A 15,671-nucleotide genomic window follows, 5' to 3' on the forward strand; every position below is an offset into this window, starting at 1 on the left:
GTCACACATTTATTCCTTTTAAATCCTTCCAAAACTCAGTGACAAAAAATTCTTACCCTTCTAGGCGACTGAATGCAGAATTAGAAGCCAAAACAGAAAAACTGGTGCGTCAGGCTGAAGAACTAATGGTGAGTAGGTTATACAGACTGTTACGTCATTTAGTCTGGATTCACATGCACACTGGGTTGAGCTTCAAAAGAAATTTAGACTATGACTACTAGAAGCATGCTGCTTTCAAATGCAAGGTAAGATTTAATTTATTTCTTTTCAAAGTTGTAAGCTTGTATTAAAAATATATTCAAAGGTAGTTTATATTTAGTTTCATCAGGTAGATATTCACACACCTGCCTACAGCATTTGTGCAGATGCATACATAAAACAATATTAAAATCTTGTTTCACTGTTTAAGAAAAGTACCTGTAGGTGGGTTTATGTCTTAAATACTAAAAATTAGTATTTGAAAGCCAGATACTATTACAGTAACCTAGTGAAGTAGATCTACGTTATTCAAGCTGAAAGAGATACAAAGAATAAGCAACATTAACATGAACTTACTAAGAGGGAAACTTTCTCAAAACAGAAGAAGTTGCTGTTTGTTATCAGTATTGTTGTTTAACATTGGTGCAGCTATGTACCAGATAAAGTCAGGACTTTATGTGAAAGTTGGACAAATTAATAAAAAGGGGACAGGGCAGGTATGGTAAATACCCAAAACAGTTTGGAGAAAGTGTTCTGCATATTAGAAATAGTCATAATAAGTACACTCATTCAAAAAAAAACCAAACAAGGCTTAAAAAGCAAATTACTAAGTATTTTGGAAAGCTGTACTTGTATACACTTTTCCTACTGTTGAAAGTTCAATTTTATGGGCCATGAAAACATATTCTTCTCTAGAGCAGTGACAAGCTGAGGCTAAATGCTTGGCATTTGAACAGGAGCAGATGAAACGACCAAAATAGCATCTAGTCTCTTTCCTTTAGAAAACAGCAACAACAAAACCACTGTTTTTTTCTTCTCTAAATATAGCAGAAGATGAAATATTCTTAGAATACTTAATATACCACGTGGCACTGCCAGATTGCACAGATATACATTTAACAACAAAACAGCAATGGCATTTTCATTTTTAGATATCTTTTCCTGTGTTTCAGAAATTCTTTTCCACAGTAGACTATAGTTTTCATTCTTTTCCATGTAGACTGTAGTTACTGTGATTTGTGATTTACAGATAGGTAATTCCTCTTTAATGGATTATATTCTCCCAAGATCAACTACTTTTTTTCTCTTTTTTTAATGAAGAAAGGCCAACAGAAGATACTATCTCAGCCAGTATCAGTACAGAGTAAGTCACCTGAGGATGACAGACAGAGGTATGTGCTTTACAACTGCTGTGTATAATTGGTGGGGAACCTCACACTGATCCTGCATGCCTTTTGTCCTAATCATGCTCCTCTTTTTATTTATCTTTGCTGCATACTGCATTGGTGGAGTCTTAATTTTTTTCCTACTATTATTTAAAAAAAAAAAAAAGTGATCCTAAGCAAGTGTTGTTTCTTGTTATTTCAAGGAAGGCTTAATTTTTCTGGAATGTTCTATCTAAGATATTAAGAAGTGCTGACCTTTGTAAAAGAGCAAGGAAAGGTCACAGGTTTCTTTGCAGTACTAAACAGTAGGCACTTGGCAGTGGATGGTTTTTAACAGTTGAGCTGACAAAGTGAAGGAATAGATACTGGTTCACTTTTAACTCGGCCTAAATGTTCCTGGGACAGGAAATGCCTGATGCAAACAAATACAAAACCCTAAGACAGGCAAACATTGAGCTGCCACCCTCTGGAATGTGGATACCACTGCAGTGCTGGGCCTGCATGCCTTTGGCCTGGATGATCACAGCCTGAGTGTCCAAACCCCTCAGCTCTGAGTGGGGACATGGCTGATTCCCTTAGTTATTTGGGGCATTATTACTTCCTTAGTTGTTCAAGGGTTTGTATATTGGTAGTGTGGGAAATTGGTGAATTAGGATAGGCTAATACCCAGTTTATCAAGGATCTGATCTGTAGGTTCCTAAATTTATGATGCCACTAATCTGGATAAGAAAGATACAGGAACAAACAACAAAATGCTTCAAATATTAAGCTGCAATTGGGAAACTTTTCAAATAGTGTATATGAAAGTCTGATAAAGATGATCAAATAGTTACTTTTGTGTAGAATAGAAGCAAAGACATAGAGTTTTTCTGGAAGTAAAAGGCGTTTTGAGTGCACAAAAAGGTGTGACAGCAAGTCAACTTCTATGATAGAAGCCTGACTACCAGCAAAAGTTTGCTACTACAATTAAAATTACTCCTACTTTAAAGCCATAGGTGAGGGAGGGGCAAGAAACTTAATGTGTTATCAGTCAGTATAATCGTACTTTTTAAACAAATTCTGGATCTCACTTTAGTTTTATGTTCTGTTAGATGGACTTTGAGCATTAGACAGAGAATTTTTAAGAACTTCAAACTGGAGTTGAGCTTTAGGGCTGCTTGTAATGTGATTGGAAGATTCAGCCCCACAAAGGGAATTATTAACTTTGATGGTACACATTAGAAATAAATTGAAGTGTTGGAAGAATTAAAAAAAAACCCAACAAAAGAACAAAAAACCAAAAAGGGTAATTAGCAATTAGTCAGAGTATCAGCTGACCTACCAATTATCAACATAAATTAAAACACCTTAAAAAATCCACAGTCTGGTAAGCAGAGTGTTTTGGTAAACATTTACATGAGAGAAGATTGGAAATCCCATGCTGTAGTGAAAAAAAATTAGAAATGTTTGCTAGGAATTAGGCACACTGATTATCCATGAGTGAACATTGAGGCCATTCAATTAGATTAGTTCCAAGTATTTAATATTTAATTAAAAATCTTTTCCTTTCTAAATTGTGCAAGGAGATAGGCCTTAAATCTAAAGGAATCACTTGAAGTATTTTTGAAATATCTCGTTGGAATTTCTATTGATTCCTTTAAGGAGAATGAACACTAAAGCAACTGGAAAGAAGGGAGGAACTGAAGCAAAAGAAGAGGTAGTATCGAGAGGAAAAAATGTCGGGTTGAAAGGAAAAAAACAAATGAGTAAGCAAAGTAGAAAAAAGACAACAAATATTTAAGTCGCTCTCCAAGTCCGAGTCTGTTTTAAATGAAGTCGTTCTGGAGTTCCTACAGCATACAGTCTGCAGGGGAATTGGAATTATTTAGCAACAAAGCAGCTCCAGCAGAGAGCAGTGCAAGGAGCTTTGTTTACAGTCCCTGTGCAGCCACGGCCCGGCTGGCGGCGCTGGGCAGCGGGGTCACACAGCCCGGGCTGAGTGTCCGTGTGTCCCTGCGGGGTCACACAGCCCGGGCTGAGTGTCCGTGTGTCCTTGTGGGGTTTCACAGCCCGGGCTGAGTGTCCGTGTGTCCCCTGTGTCCCTGCGGGGTTTCACAGCCCGGGCTGAGTGTCCGTGTGTCCCCTGTGTCCCTGCGGGGTTTCACAGCCCGGGCTGAGTGTCCGTGTGTCCCCTGTGTCCCTGTGGGGTTACACAGCCCGGGCTGAGTGTCCGTGTGTCCTTGTGGGGTTTCACAGCCCGGGCTGAGTGTCCGTGTGTCTCCTGTGTCCCTGCAGGACACAGCCCTGTGCTCAGTGGGGTTACTCAGACCTTTCACCGACCGTACACCCACACAGCTGTAGAGAGGCTTTCAAAATGGGCTGCAATGGATGGGCAGCATCCTAATGGATCCTAAGTGAAAGAACCATTAGGGTTAAACAAGTTGGAGAATTTGAGAGATACAATGAGGTTGGGGTTTTTGTTTTGCTTTGTTCGTGTTTGGGTTTTTCTGGTTTGGTTTTGTTTTGTTTTTTTAAGACCACCCTAAGACAAAAGATTCACTAGGAGCAAATTATTCTGTTGAGGGAAAGAACATAATAGTGTTTTTGAGTATAGAGCGTGTTGTATTTCCATATTTTTAGAATAACATATAACTGCTACTTCTGTGGCAGCAAATCCTCACCTTCTGCATCCTCCTAGAGCTAGCCAATAGGGAGAAAGCTTGAGGAAAATAGGGTAAATAGACAAAAACTAATCATCCTATTCTTGAAGCCTGTTGCCAGCCACACACAGATGATTTCTCCAGGGTTTTTTTTTAGGGTTGGTTTTTTGTTTGTTTTTTTTTTGTTGGTTTTTTTTTTTTTTTTTTTTTGGATTAATAAAATACGGAGCTTTGTGCAGATAATTCTTGTTGATGAATGTCTGTGAAATTTTTTAAGGCAAGATCTAAACATTTGCTCAAATCAGCCTGGCTAAAAAATTAGGTGACTTGATGAGCCAGAAATTTAAATTTTATTCAAAATCTTTTATAAGCCAGCATTTTAATTGAAGTAAAAATTTTATAAAGGGTAGTTAAAAAAGAGCTTTTTGTTTCAATAATATACATTCACATGACTCTTTTTGAAAGCAAAATTATATCTATATATCTGTATATCTATCTGGTGAGGAATTTGACCTGAATAGTACACAACACGCTGACAACAGTCAGTCTGATCCTGCTAGGAGAGGTGGAGCTACCTCCTCATAGGATGTAGAGAATACTAGTTATATCTTCTCTTTGTTTGTATGAGTTCAGGGGTTTTATGTCACATAGGTGTCACCCAGTGAGCTGCTGGCAGTCTTTGGTTCTGGATTGTCCTGGGGAAGCTGTAACTCTGCTTTCTGGCTGAGTATTCCCCTGTACAGGTAATCACTGATCTAACAAGCCAGTAGCCTGAATTCCAAGAGACAAGATCAGGGTTCTGTACATGAGTGCTGTTCCATTAGATACCATAGATTCACCAGGTGATTTGGGTTGCAAGTGAGGTAGACTGGACATGCAGTGAATGAGACTGAATTTATGCTTGAACTCAGAATATGTTCCCACTTTAGCTATATTGTTTACCCTAGACATATAAAATGTCATTCTCCTGATTCTTACAGGGATTGTTGTATTTTAACTGCAAAGGGTTTACATTATTATAGATCAGTGACTTTTTTTTTTTTTTTTCCTTAATGCAGAGATCCACTCTGTTCTGAAGTTTCATCTCTTACACACTCACTTGCAAAGGTACCAAAACTATCCTGGTTAAATTATTTTCTAGCATAATTTCAAAAATATAAGAACTTGTGGTTTTGAGGCTACACTGGGGATTTAGATGAGTGCCAAGCCAAAGGGAAGTGATGCCCAAAGCAGTGCTACAGGGACAGTGTTACCAGGGCTTCTCAGTGCCACTGGTGGTCAGGTGGACTTACATAATGTTTAATTTGTTTTCTGTTTTCTCTTCAGCATTGAGAGAAATGTTCAATGTTTTGAACATCAAATAAAGAATTCCAAGTGAAAAATATTAGAACATAATTCCTTTTTTTCTTTCCTCCCTCACCTGTATAATATTAAAGGCAGTACTGGTGTCTTCTAGATAATAAACAAATAGTCAGAGTAACAGAATTTCGAAAATAAAATGGAAAAATGAGATTAGGAGCAATCTCTATAGTCTCTAACTACAACTGTATTGAAACTTTGATGCGGTGAGCTGAAGCTTCTAAAATACTGTCTGCAGTTATCAGAATACGGTAGAAAATTGTCTAATTTTTTAAGAATATTTGGGTAAAAGTAACAGAAGTATTGCTAATCTTCCTTCAACAGAGACTTTATAAGATTAGAATAATACATAAAATAACATCTTTTTGAAGGTATGATGACAGTCCAATGGTTAATACCTTGATAAAAGCTCAGAGACTTGCTTATGCATAGATTTATTATGAGCATGTGTGGAAAAGCTCCCACAAGCCAATGACTATTGGGTGTATTACAATTAGAGCGTAGAGACATAAAAGTTGTGAGCTAAAGATGAGTGCAGATAAAATTGAGAAGTCATTTTGAAAGTTTGAAAATCATACTTTGATCATTGAGTATGCATATATGTGAAGAAGAAAAAAAAACCCATGAAAAAACTAGAAAAAAGTTTTTAAATAATAATAATCATAACACCCCACTAATTTCTGGAAAAACTTTTAGGTAGAAAACAAGAAGAAATTTCCTTCTGTGCCCACAGCTCAGAACAGACCATACTCTTCAAGTAAGGGAAAAAGAACAACTTCAAGGTATATCAAATGTCTCATTTGGTTTGTCATGAAATCTTTTAGTTACTATTTTTGTCTATCAAGTTATTTTACAGATATATGCTTTTCCATTTACACAAATAAATGTATCAAACTTCTGGTCCTCAGTCAGCTCCACCATGTGGCTATCTCTGTTTACTTGCACCAAAAATTATCAGTGAACATATGTGATTAATATTGCAGCAATGAAATTGTTGCATTCTGCTTTAGCACTTCTCAAGGCTGACAGCTGAATTTTGAGTTCTGTAAACTCCTTCAGTGAAAGGAGGCCCAATGAGCAAAAATAGAGCACCTGAGGCAACCTGGGCCAGAACCTTGGGTGCTACAGCCTGATTTGTGATCAGACTGGGTCTGGGAAACATGAGGCCTTGAAGGGCTTCCTCTGTTGTAGCGAATCTTGGGCTCACAGGACAAGAGGCTCAGTAATACAAAGATAGCAAATACAAAAAAGTTTACAAATATATGATGTATTATAAATTTAAAATCTAGGGTTTTCATTTTTTTAGTTCAAAAATAAGAAACGTGGAAGTACAAAGCACTGATGGTGTTGCAGTACTGGAAGATTGCATAGGTTTTTCTTTAACAAGAACAATAAGCAAGGTTGAAGAAAAATTAAAGAAAGGAGTCTTACCAGACTGTCCAGATGATGATATTATTCCAAGGGTCGGAGATGAAATGGGAGCAGGTAAGTTTCCTTCCATGGTTAGTAACTTTATTCTTGTTTCATGTCTGTTAGAATGGGTTTTCCTAGGGAGAGAAAAAATAAAGAGCTTCTCTAAAAATTACAGAGAAAATCCTGAAGCCCTTAACTTAAAGAAAAAGGGAAAGAAGGTTTTTCCTCTTTACATAGTCCTAGAGGAAGATCAGGTAAATCATATGAATGATTATGGGGTAAAGTGAATTTTTATCTTCCTTTCCACCTTTGCAGGGAGGTATTTGGATGGTTACATATGTTGAATAAGTGCATAACATTTGATTCATTTCACTGGGGAAACAGAAGTACAGGATGTTAAGCTTGTATTTGCAAAAAGATGAGCTTCAGTCTTTGCAAAGATTGCCTTTAGAGGCAAAAGCCTTTCCTCAGACCAGTGCTGTGGATCTCAGCAAGTGGCTGAAGCGAGGTAATGTTTCAGCTACAGTGCTTGAATTAGAATCCTCCAGATATTTTCCCACTCCAAATGGTACTCTGTCCTAGAAACAGAACAGCATTGGCTAGCAAGGCTAAAGGCATGACACACATCTGTCTTTTTGGCTCTGGTGTGATAAAAGTGAGTTTCTGTAGTTCCTTACAATGCTAAAGTGAGCATGAAGTCAGAGATTCACCGCAGTAGCTGGAAGTGCCTGAGCCCTCTCCTTTTCATCTAACAGCTTGATGTCAACAAGCATGCCAACACAGAAATAGCTTGGTTTCTAACCTCATGTAATTCTATGCACATCTTCTGTTAGCAAGTTTCCCATAACAGATCCTTAGATGACTTTTTAATAGTTTTCTTCCTGAACCAAAAAGAAATTGCTTTCGCTTGCATTGGAAACTTATACCAAATTAATTCAAGGCAACCCAGAAGAGTTATTACTGGTGCCTTATAATCAGGGACCAAAGGTGTGTATTGGAGTATTAAATATTGTTTCTGTAGCGTTAATGATGAAATAAAAATCCTCTGGATTGATTTTTGCATTTTAAATTTGATACTGACTGTTTTGAATACTCTGAATGCCTCTTTAATATGGTAAATAAGCTATTGCAGAACATTGCAGCAGGGTCAGACTCTCAGAACAGTTATGAGTGTTCACAAGGAATCAGGCACAGGTATTAAGCAGGCCCTCTTACAGGGAGGGCTCAGTGGAAATCTCCATAATGGATTCCTTAGGCCTGTATGCTATTTAGGCCAATGTGTTGATAAGGTTCCATAGCATTGTCCTTTCCTTGAGCTTTTTGCAGCACTCTTCCAGGAATTGGGTTCCCTGTCCTTATTTCATGATCACAGGCTACCATAGTGCAACCATTTTTCTGCCAACACAGTAGCTTAGACATTATTTTAGTCTAGGATACTTTTTGGGGTTTTAATTCAATTCTGCAGTAACCAGAAAACCAATGAGAGAAGCACACAGACATAGAGAAGGCTGATCATGAAGCTCTATTTTTTTCTAATATACCCTTATACATAGGAATAAAATACCTGAACATATTGTTGCACTTCATGTTCATCTTATCTCAAGAAATTTGTTCTTTCTTGTAGGGTGTCAGAGTCTCTCCAATGTCCTTTTCTTATTTACCAGTCCCTAAATCATGGGTTACTTTATAATTTAAGACCATCCTATGAAGTGATACTCCTCCTTATCAGCCTCATCAGGTGATTAAAATTGACCAGTTAGGAAGCTAATTGTTTAATTATCTTTAATTTGGATTATTTGGATCATGGGCACTGCCCCCCAAGTTTTTATTTGAGTTTTTATTTGTTTCTCTTCAATAATTATAAACAACATAATGTGGTTTTAAATACAAGAAGACGAAAGTGAGTTCTTTAATCAGTTTTGGTTTTTTTCTTCATTGAATAGTGAATACTTGTTTATATTAAATGTAACTTTTTATGTTCACAGAAGCTCAAATCAGACTTCTTAAGGCAAAGTTACGTGTGACGCAGGAAGATCTGGCAAATGTAGTGTTTGAATGCAGAAAAAAGGTAGGAGATTAATTTTTTAATCTTGAAATGGAATATGTTCCTCTTTAACAAATAATCCCAAAACAGAATTCTCTCAACTTTTCCAAGTATTAAGAGTTAAAGTTCTGGTTTTTTTTAATACTATATGAATTTAGAGTCAGAGGTGGTAACTTCTGTATAAGTGTGATCTTGGGCTAAAAGCTTGCAAAATTCACTTAATGGAAAATAATTTGGGACAGGAAAGAACCACTGGGAACTAAGACATGCCCCAGCTGTAGGGCCACTGTGGTGCTGCAAAGTCTCAAACCATCACTGGTGGGAAGGAGAGCAGAGCCTGAGGAAAAGGAGGAAGTAACAGTAGTGATGAAATGCAAATTGTGGAATACAGAGAGGAAGAGTGTGCCTAGAGCCAGCTGCTGGGATAAGATGGATGTTTAGGGTAGAATGAGAAATAGAACAGCTTGAGAAATACAGTCAGGTGCTTTCAGTGTCATCAGTGGATCAAAGTCTGGAAACAGCATCCATATTAAGTGGAATATTGTAATCAAAACAGAAATTAGGCTTTCTCTGTTCTCAAGAGCACAATTGATGCAGAGGACAATATTTGAAATTACATAATTGGGCAGATCAGACTGAACTTAAGGCATTATGAAACTACATGGATATTTCACAGGTAGAACGTTCAAGTGAGTTTTATGATCTGAACTGTCTGGCAGTATATTTTAAAGTGATGCTCAAACAGCTCTTGAACTGTAAAAACTTAAGTAGTTCATATCTGTCTGCCAGAAAGATCACTTCTTATTCATGTATTTGTAATCAAGCAAGGTTTTTGAACTAACTTTCCATTTTACATAACTGGATTATTTTTAGTTGTGGTCTCTTAACTTCAGAATGGTTTTTTCCACCTATTCCCCAGGCCCAAATGGGATGATGACATTAAGAACATATGGCAAAACACCTGTGTATTTTCTTACAAGCTTTTAATTTAGCATTAAGGAGCAGGATGATAGTATAAATGTGTTTTTTGAGATGAGTACATGAACAAAATCTTCAGAAGTAATTAGATTTTGATATTTTATATCTGTACTTTATTTTATCAACACAGGTGCTTCTGCATTTCAGTATTTCTGTGTTGTGATCAGAAGAAAGTTGGTGTATTAGATTTTAAAGACATTTTCACCTTCAAATCAAATATAATTTTGTCAGTAGCTATTGAACTTCATCTTTCCATGCCAAGATTACTGCAGAATTCTGTTACTGTAGCAGATGACAGAAGACAACCTTGTATTTTATTCTTGTCCTGCTCCCTTAGCACTTTGTATGTAAATGTATCATTTTGAGTTCTAGTTTCTCTGGTGTGAAAATAACTTTATTACACTCAGAAGGTCACAAAAATTTCATTTTGGCAAAGCCTTGAGATAGATTCTGGGTTTGGTTCCAATTCAAAGTCCAATTGTTATAAGGAAGCAGTAGATCTGTTTAAATTTAAAGAGGTGAGAGTTTCTGAGGTGAGTGAAGTCATGAGAAGCTTAGGACAAAGCACACAGATTTCCCAGGTGGGAAGCTTGTATTCCAAGGGACTGAGAGAACAGCAGAGAGACTTTTTTCACAGAAATTCTATTTCTGCATGTGCCTTGGTTTCTTTTTCTTAAAGAAAAGCAGGGCATAATGTGTCTCTGAAATAATCTACATTAGTATTCACTTACAAAGTTTGGAAGGTTATAAAAGAAAAATGCCTTGAATTATAATGCTTGATGTGGGATGTAATTGCCAGTAGGTCATGAATCTAAGACAGGACTCAATTCAAGTTAAGAGAATCTTAAATTTGAATACTTGATGTATTCTGGATCATTAGCTTGCTTTTAAGTCAAAACCAGATAATCTCCTAAAACATAATGGAGTGATTTATCAGTAATTGTATTCTCTTTCCCATAATTTTTCCTAATATTCTCACAAAAATGTCACAAAATATCTGTGTGCCACTGTTATTCATATAATTCTATAACATTTTAATTATTTTCAAAACCTTTGAGCTATGAGGAATATTTTACATACTGGTACAAGACAGTTTCAAGTGAAAGACTGAAGAAAATTAAATGAGAAAAGTGTTACTGGTTTTTAAAGTATAATCTTGGTAAAACAGTGTTTTGTTTTCTTAGTCTTACTTGTTGCTATTTCTAAATCTACAGCACATGTATTCTCACTGCCTTTTATTTACAAGGCATTATTACTGCATTACCCTCCTGCTTCCTTGCAATAATTTAGTTGGGCTTTTTTTGCTAATTGTTGCCCTACAGGATGATGAAAATCAGAATTTAGAAACTCGGCTCAAAGATACTGAAGAAGAAAACACAAGACTGCAACGAACAATTAGCCTGCAACAGTCTCAGACTGAGAAGTACAAAATATTGTCACAAGAAGCAAACAAAAAAACTGAAGGGTTACAACAAGAGATCACTGCACTAGAAAAGGTACTGCAGATGTTAGTCTTGTTTATCTCAAAAAAGAGAAAAAACCCTCATCAAATTGCCCTCTGTTCCCTGATGGATTGATAGAGCCATGTCCAAAGATCTGATCAGTGTTTCAATGTTTGCTAATTTATAAACTATATTTTTTAATGGCCTAATATTTTTTTAAGGAAGAAATAATATATTCTGCTGTCTTCTTTTCTTCTCCTTGTGCAATGATATATTTCTGTGTTTAAAAATTAAATTCCTATGTGAAAGACACACAAGACAAAACTACCTTTTCAGAAACTGCTGTCAAATTTTTAAAGGAATCCTGAAAAATACAAGGAAATTCCATTTTTTGGGTTTTAATTATAATTTTTTTAAAAATTGCTTCTGTAAATTCTATTGCAAGCTGTAGAACCTAGTGAATATTTTTTTAAAAGCATCTGCAGCTTATAATAGTATCTCCTGCAGGTGAAGGAAGGGATGTCTTTGTTGTAGCAAATGGGCTGTTGGAAGAGCAGTGGCTGAGACCCTGTGAGCACAGCTGCTCTGTCCCACACATGGTCAGTGGTGCCCGTGCCTGGTGCAGCAGAAGGTGGTACACAGCTTGCTTTGTTTGGAACTTTATCTTAAAGGCATCATGTGCTTGAGAGGTTGACTTCAAAACTGTGTAGTACATACAATGGTGGGTAGTACATTTAATACAACCAGGAGAATGTTTCAGTTAAAAAATTGGGGAAAACAGAACACAGCTCAGCCCTCATAGTTCCATTAAATCATGGTGTAGATCTGTGTGGGCATGCTTGCATCTTAGTGTTCCATAGTTCTGGCATTTTAAAATTAACATGGTCTTTGTGGTTTTTTTGTGCAGATACTTGGAGGTTTTAAATTCCCTTACACTGATTGTGATTCTGTGAAGAAAAATATTCAGTATTAGTATTTATACTACTCATAAGCTCACAGTTAATAGGACCTAGAGATTCACAGTAATTTAGTTCTTTCTCTTAAAGCAAGATAGGACAAATTTTATTCAAACCATCCAGGATTTTTTCTCTTTTTTCTGATTGATCATACAAGGTTTTTCGGTCAATCTTGTGGTCTTATATGATCAGCTTCACAATTACACCAAGAGAAGCTGAAAAAAAAATAAAGATGAGAAAGATCCTTTTTCAGGATTTCAAAGGAGAAGGGGATGTTTTAACAGTAGTATTATCTTTGAGACAGATGCTATCTGCAGGCAAAAGAAGTTCACAGACTTCAGCTTTCAAGGGTGAGCCTTTTTGTAAGCGTGCTGTTGATACAGGATTCATTAGAACACTATTTTTCATGATGTTTTTATTGGGTTTGTCCTTTGCTTCTTAAATAGGAATTGGAGAATCTAAAGCGTGCCCAAAAGCAGGCTGCAGCCACTCAGAGTGCAACAGAGGTTCGTTTAAACAGGGCCTTGGAAGAAGTGGAAAAGTATAAAGTGGAGCTGAATAAACTGAAGCAAAGCAACAAGGTACTATGGCTTAGGAAAACAATTTCCAGTATGTAATCACTCAGTAATGCTAGAATGAGATATAAAGCTTGATGGGCTTTGGAAGATTCATATCTCTTACAGGTAGTGCCAAAATGAACTTTGAGCAAGTCACAAAAGGCCTCAAGAAGTTATCTTAGACGATAGTACTGTAACTTCTGCAGGAAGAAGAAATGTACAGAATGAAGTTAAAGCCTTTCTGATTTTCCTAATTTGTGTGAAAATGAGACATGTTTAGAAAGAGGGAGAACTACACAAACACACCTAACAGATACAAAGGCAAACCACAGCTCTTATTGCCAACATTTTCTTTTCTAAGCTTTAATGTGGGAGTATTTTGATTAATCTCATTTCTTTTCAGAAGTGTCATGTGTGGCTACTGTTTGTCATTTTCTTATGTAATACCAGGTTTAATTGGTTAAAGCACCATTTTCATAATTAATACATTTCTGCTTTTCTTCCCTTGGTAGGATGTAGCTAACCAAGAACTCAAAACAATCGAAGAATTGAGAGCAGAAAACAAGAAACTGCAGAAACAAAAAGGAGAGCTTATTACAGGTTTTAAAAAGCAGTTGAAGTTAATTGATATTTTGAAGAGACAAAAGGTAAGGAGCAGCCTATGGGTGTATTTCAGTTAACAACCTCTAGCTAAATGTGTCTGCTGTCCAGTAAAGTAATCCTAAAAACTGTGAGTTTACATGGAAGAAAATTAAATGAGAGGAATGTATACTAAGAGATATTGCCTAAATCAAACTATTTTCCACTTACTAGTTCCATCACACTTTTCACTTAAAATACTTGGGATGTGTCCAGTCATTTCCATCAGTTTTCCTTCTGAGGCTGCATGAGACATGTAGAGCTATGGGCTGGACAGGACCTTAACACCAGAGTGGGTCACCTGCAATTGCTTACTCTGCTGAATCTTATGGGATTCATTTTGGGATGGAGTCAATTCACTTCTTGCACTCTCAAACGAAGCTGTAAGACAGCTAAAGCAAGCAATGTACAGGGGCTTGTTGAGCAGAAGCCTCTCTGAGAAGGGCCAGCCTTAGTGATTGAGAGTAGAACATTTTATTTACTCTCTGAGTACTCAGTGATCACCAGACATTTAGTAAACACTTTCAAAGCTGTTGAGCCCCTTGAGGAAGAATAGTTCTGTATGAAGGGGCAACTTCAGGGCGCAAAATACACACACTTATCCTAAGAACTGGGAATTGCAATATGAAACTACACCCTTGAATCTGGAATACCTCCAGAACACAGGGCAAAGGACAGGTAAGTGGAATAAGAGGAAGCAGGGCTGCTTATGTATTTCCAGTGCAAGTGAATTTTTCTGGCAGTAACAGGATGTAGAGGAGATCCTGGGGATTTTTCTAACAGCAACAGTGGTAGTTCAGCCTTCGGCTCACCCTTCCAGCTCTGCAAATTTATTTTGAGAATGAAGACTACACAGCATTCACTTAAAATATGTTCTTCCAGATCAGGTAGCTCACTGTCCTCTGGAACATGAATTCACTGAAATGGGTGTCCCAGAGCAGCATTTCTATTTGACTGGAAACCAAACCCATGGTCTCAGGCAAATGTCACAGACTGAATATAATACATTTTTAAACAATTACAAATGCTGTATCAAGAACTGAAGATAGGAGAAAAAGCCACTTGCCTTTTCTTACAAAAACTGTTATTCACAGAAGGATGCTGTCAGTTGTCCTTTCTGAAGAGACTGTGACTGGAGAAGCATGAAGAGACTGGGGCTAACCCTGCCCCTCGCAGCTTCTGGCAGAAGGCACTGGGGAAGGGCAGCTGAAGCTCACATGTGCTCAGTATTCACAATCAGTGAAATGACTTCAAGTCTGCTTCAAACAGGCCTTTTGTTGAATGAATTAGAAAAACCTAATTTAGGCTCTTTGTGTAGTATTTGTGTGGCAGGTACAGATGCGCAGAGCAGACAGAGCCTGAAGAATCACAGAGGGAAAAAAATTCCCAAAAACATAAATATCAGGAGTAGGGTGATCTGCTTTGTAATAGCTTTAATGTCAAATCGTTTACTGATCAGCTTGAAAGAATGTGGACCAGTTTTCTTACATGTGTTCTTCAGAAGTCACAAGAGTTGTTAGATTTCCAGGAATTTCTGTGCTTTATTAAACCCATAAAATATCCCCATTAGCCAGGATTTTGTATTGGTTATTCACACTATTTTACCTTCTGCTCTTTTTTTTTTTTTTTTTTTTTTTTTTTTTTCAGATGCACATTGAAGCTGCCAAGATGCTTTCTTTTACTGAAGAGGAATTCATGAAAGCTCTTGAGTGGGGAAATTATTGATCCCATTAAATAACTTCTGTTTGAAAGATGAGTCAGATGGTACATTATTTTGGGACTGCATATGAGTCCTTGTTAATAGTGAATAACTGTATATACCACTGAATTGATCTTGTTGATTTTGCTTATGTTTAAATAGTTTAACTTTTGTGAGCTTGATAGCTTGTGTTGTAATGTATGAAACACAAATTTCTATTTCATTGTCAGGTCAAACTGCCCATTCTGTAAGGAGCAGAGAAGCATAAACTATGCAAGGAGCATTCCAACAAATTAACTTTGTTATCAGTTTGCTCTGTTCTAGCATTTAAAACTGTGCCTTACCTATGGTAATATTCAGTCCAAGGAAGTCAGGATTTAGTCTCAGAAAATTCCTTGTTGCAACAAAAATAAACTAACTAGTGATCCAGTTGAGAAGAAAATGTCATGTCCTTTTTAAAACACGTGGTTGGAAAATTGGCCTTGTCCGTTCTCTGTAACGGATCTCCCCTCAAAGCTAGCTGGTCTGGTATCTAATTTAAGCACCAACAGCTCTTTTATAGAAATGACCATAACTTGTCT

General features: G+C 36.9%; 1 protein-coding gene across 1 annotated transcript; it reads left to right on the forward strand.

The window, feature by feature from the left end:
• The first annotated feature begins 174 nt into the window (after nucleotides 1–174).
• On the forward strand, nucleotides 175–15,122 carry TEX9 (testis expressed 9). Its single transcript, XM_056516046.1, has 9 exons — nucleotides 175–1,370; nucleotides 5,062–5,110; nucleotides 6,059–6,144; nucleotides 6,669–6,847; nucleotides 8,761–8,843; nucleotides 11,120–11,293; nucleotides 12,642–12,776; nucleotides 13,265–13,399; nucleotides 15,039–15,122. Exons 1-9 carry the CDS (start codon nucleotides 1,294–1,296, stop codon nucleotides 15,114–15,116), a joined length of 996 nt encoding a protein of 331 aa, XP_056372021.1. The 5' UTR covers nucleotides 175–1,293; the 3' UTR covers nucleotides 15,117–15,122.
• Nucleotides 15,123–15,671: the final 549 nt, after the last annotated feature.

This window comes from Oenanthe melanoleuca, unplaced genomic scaffold, assembly GCF_029582105.1.
Source record: "Oenanthe melanoleuca isolate GR-GAL-2019-014 unplaced genomic scaffold, OMel1.0 S233, whole genome shotgun sequence".
Classification (NCBI taxonomy): Eukaryota; Metazoa; Chordata; class Aves; order Passeriformes; family Muscicapidae; genus Oenanthe; species Oenanthe melanoleuca.

Excerpts from the sequence above, each read along its gene's own strand:
- TEX9 (XM_056516046.1), top strand. The coding sequence starts at position 1,294 with ATGAAGAAAGGCCAACAGAAGATACTATCTCAGCCAGTATCAGTACAG. Across the intron at positions 6,145-6,668 it reads GGAAAAAGAACAACTTCAAG|TTCAAAAATAAGAAACGTGG; the intron begins GTATATCAAATG and ends TCATTTTTTTAG. Across the intron at positions 11,294-12,641 it reads AGATCACTGCACTAGAAAAG|GAATTGGAGAATCTAAAGCG; the intron begins GTACTGCAGATG and ends CTTCTTAAATAG.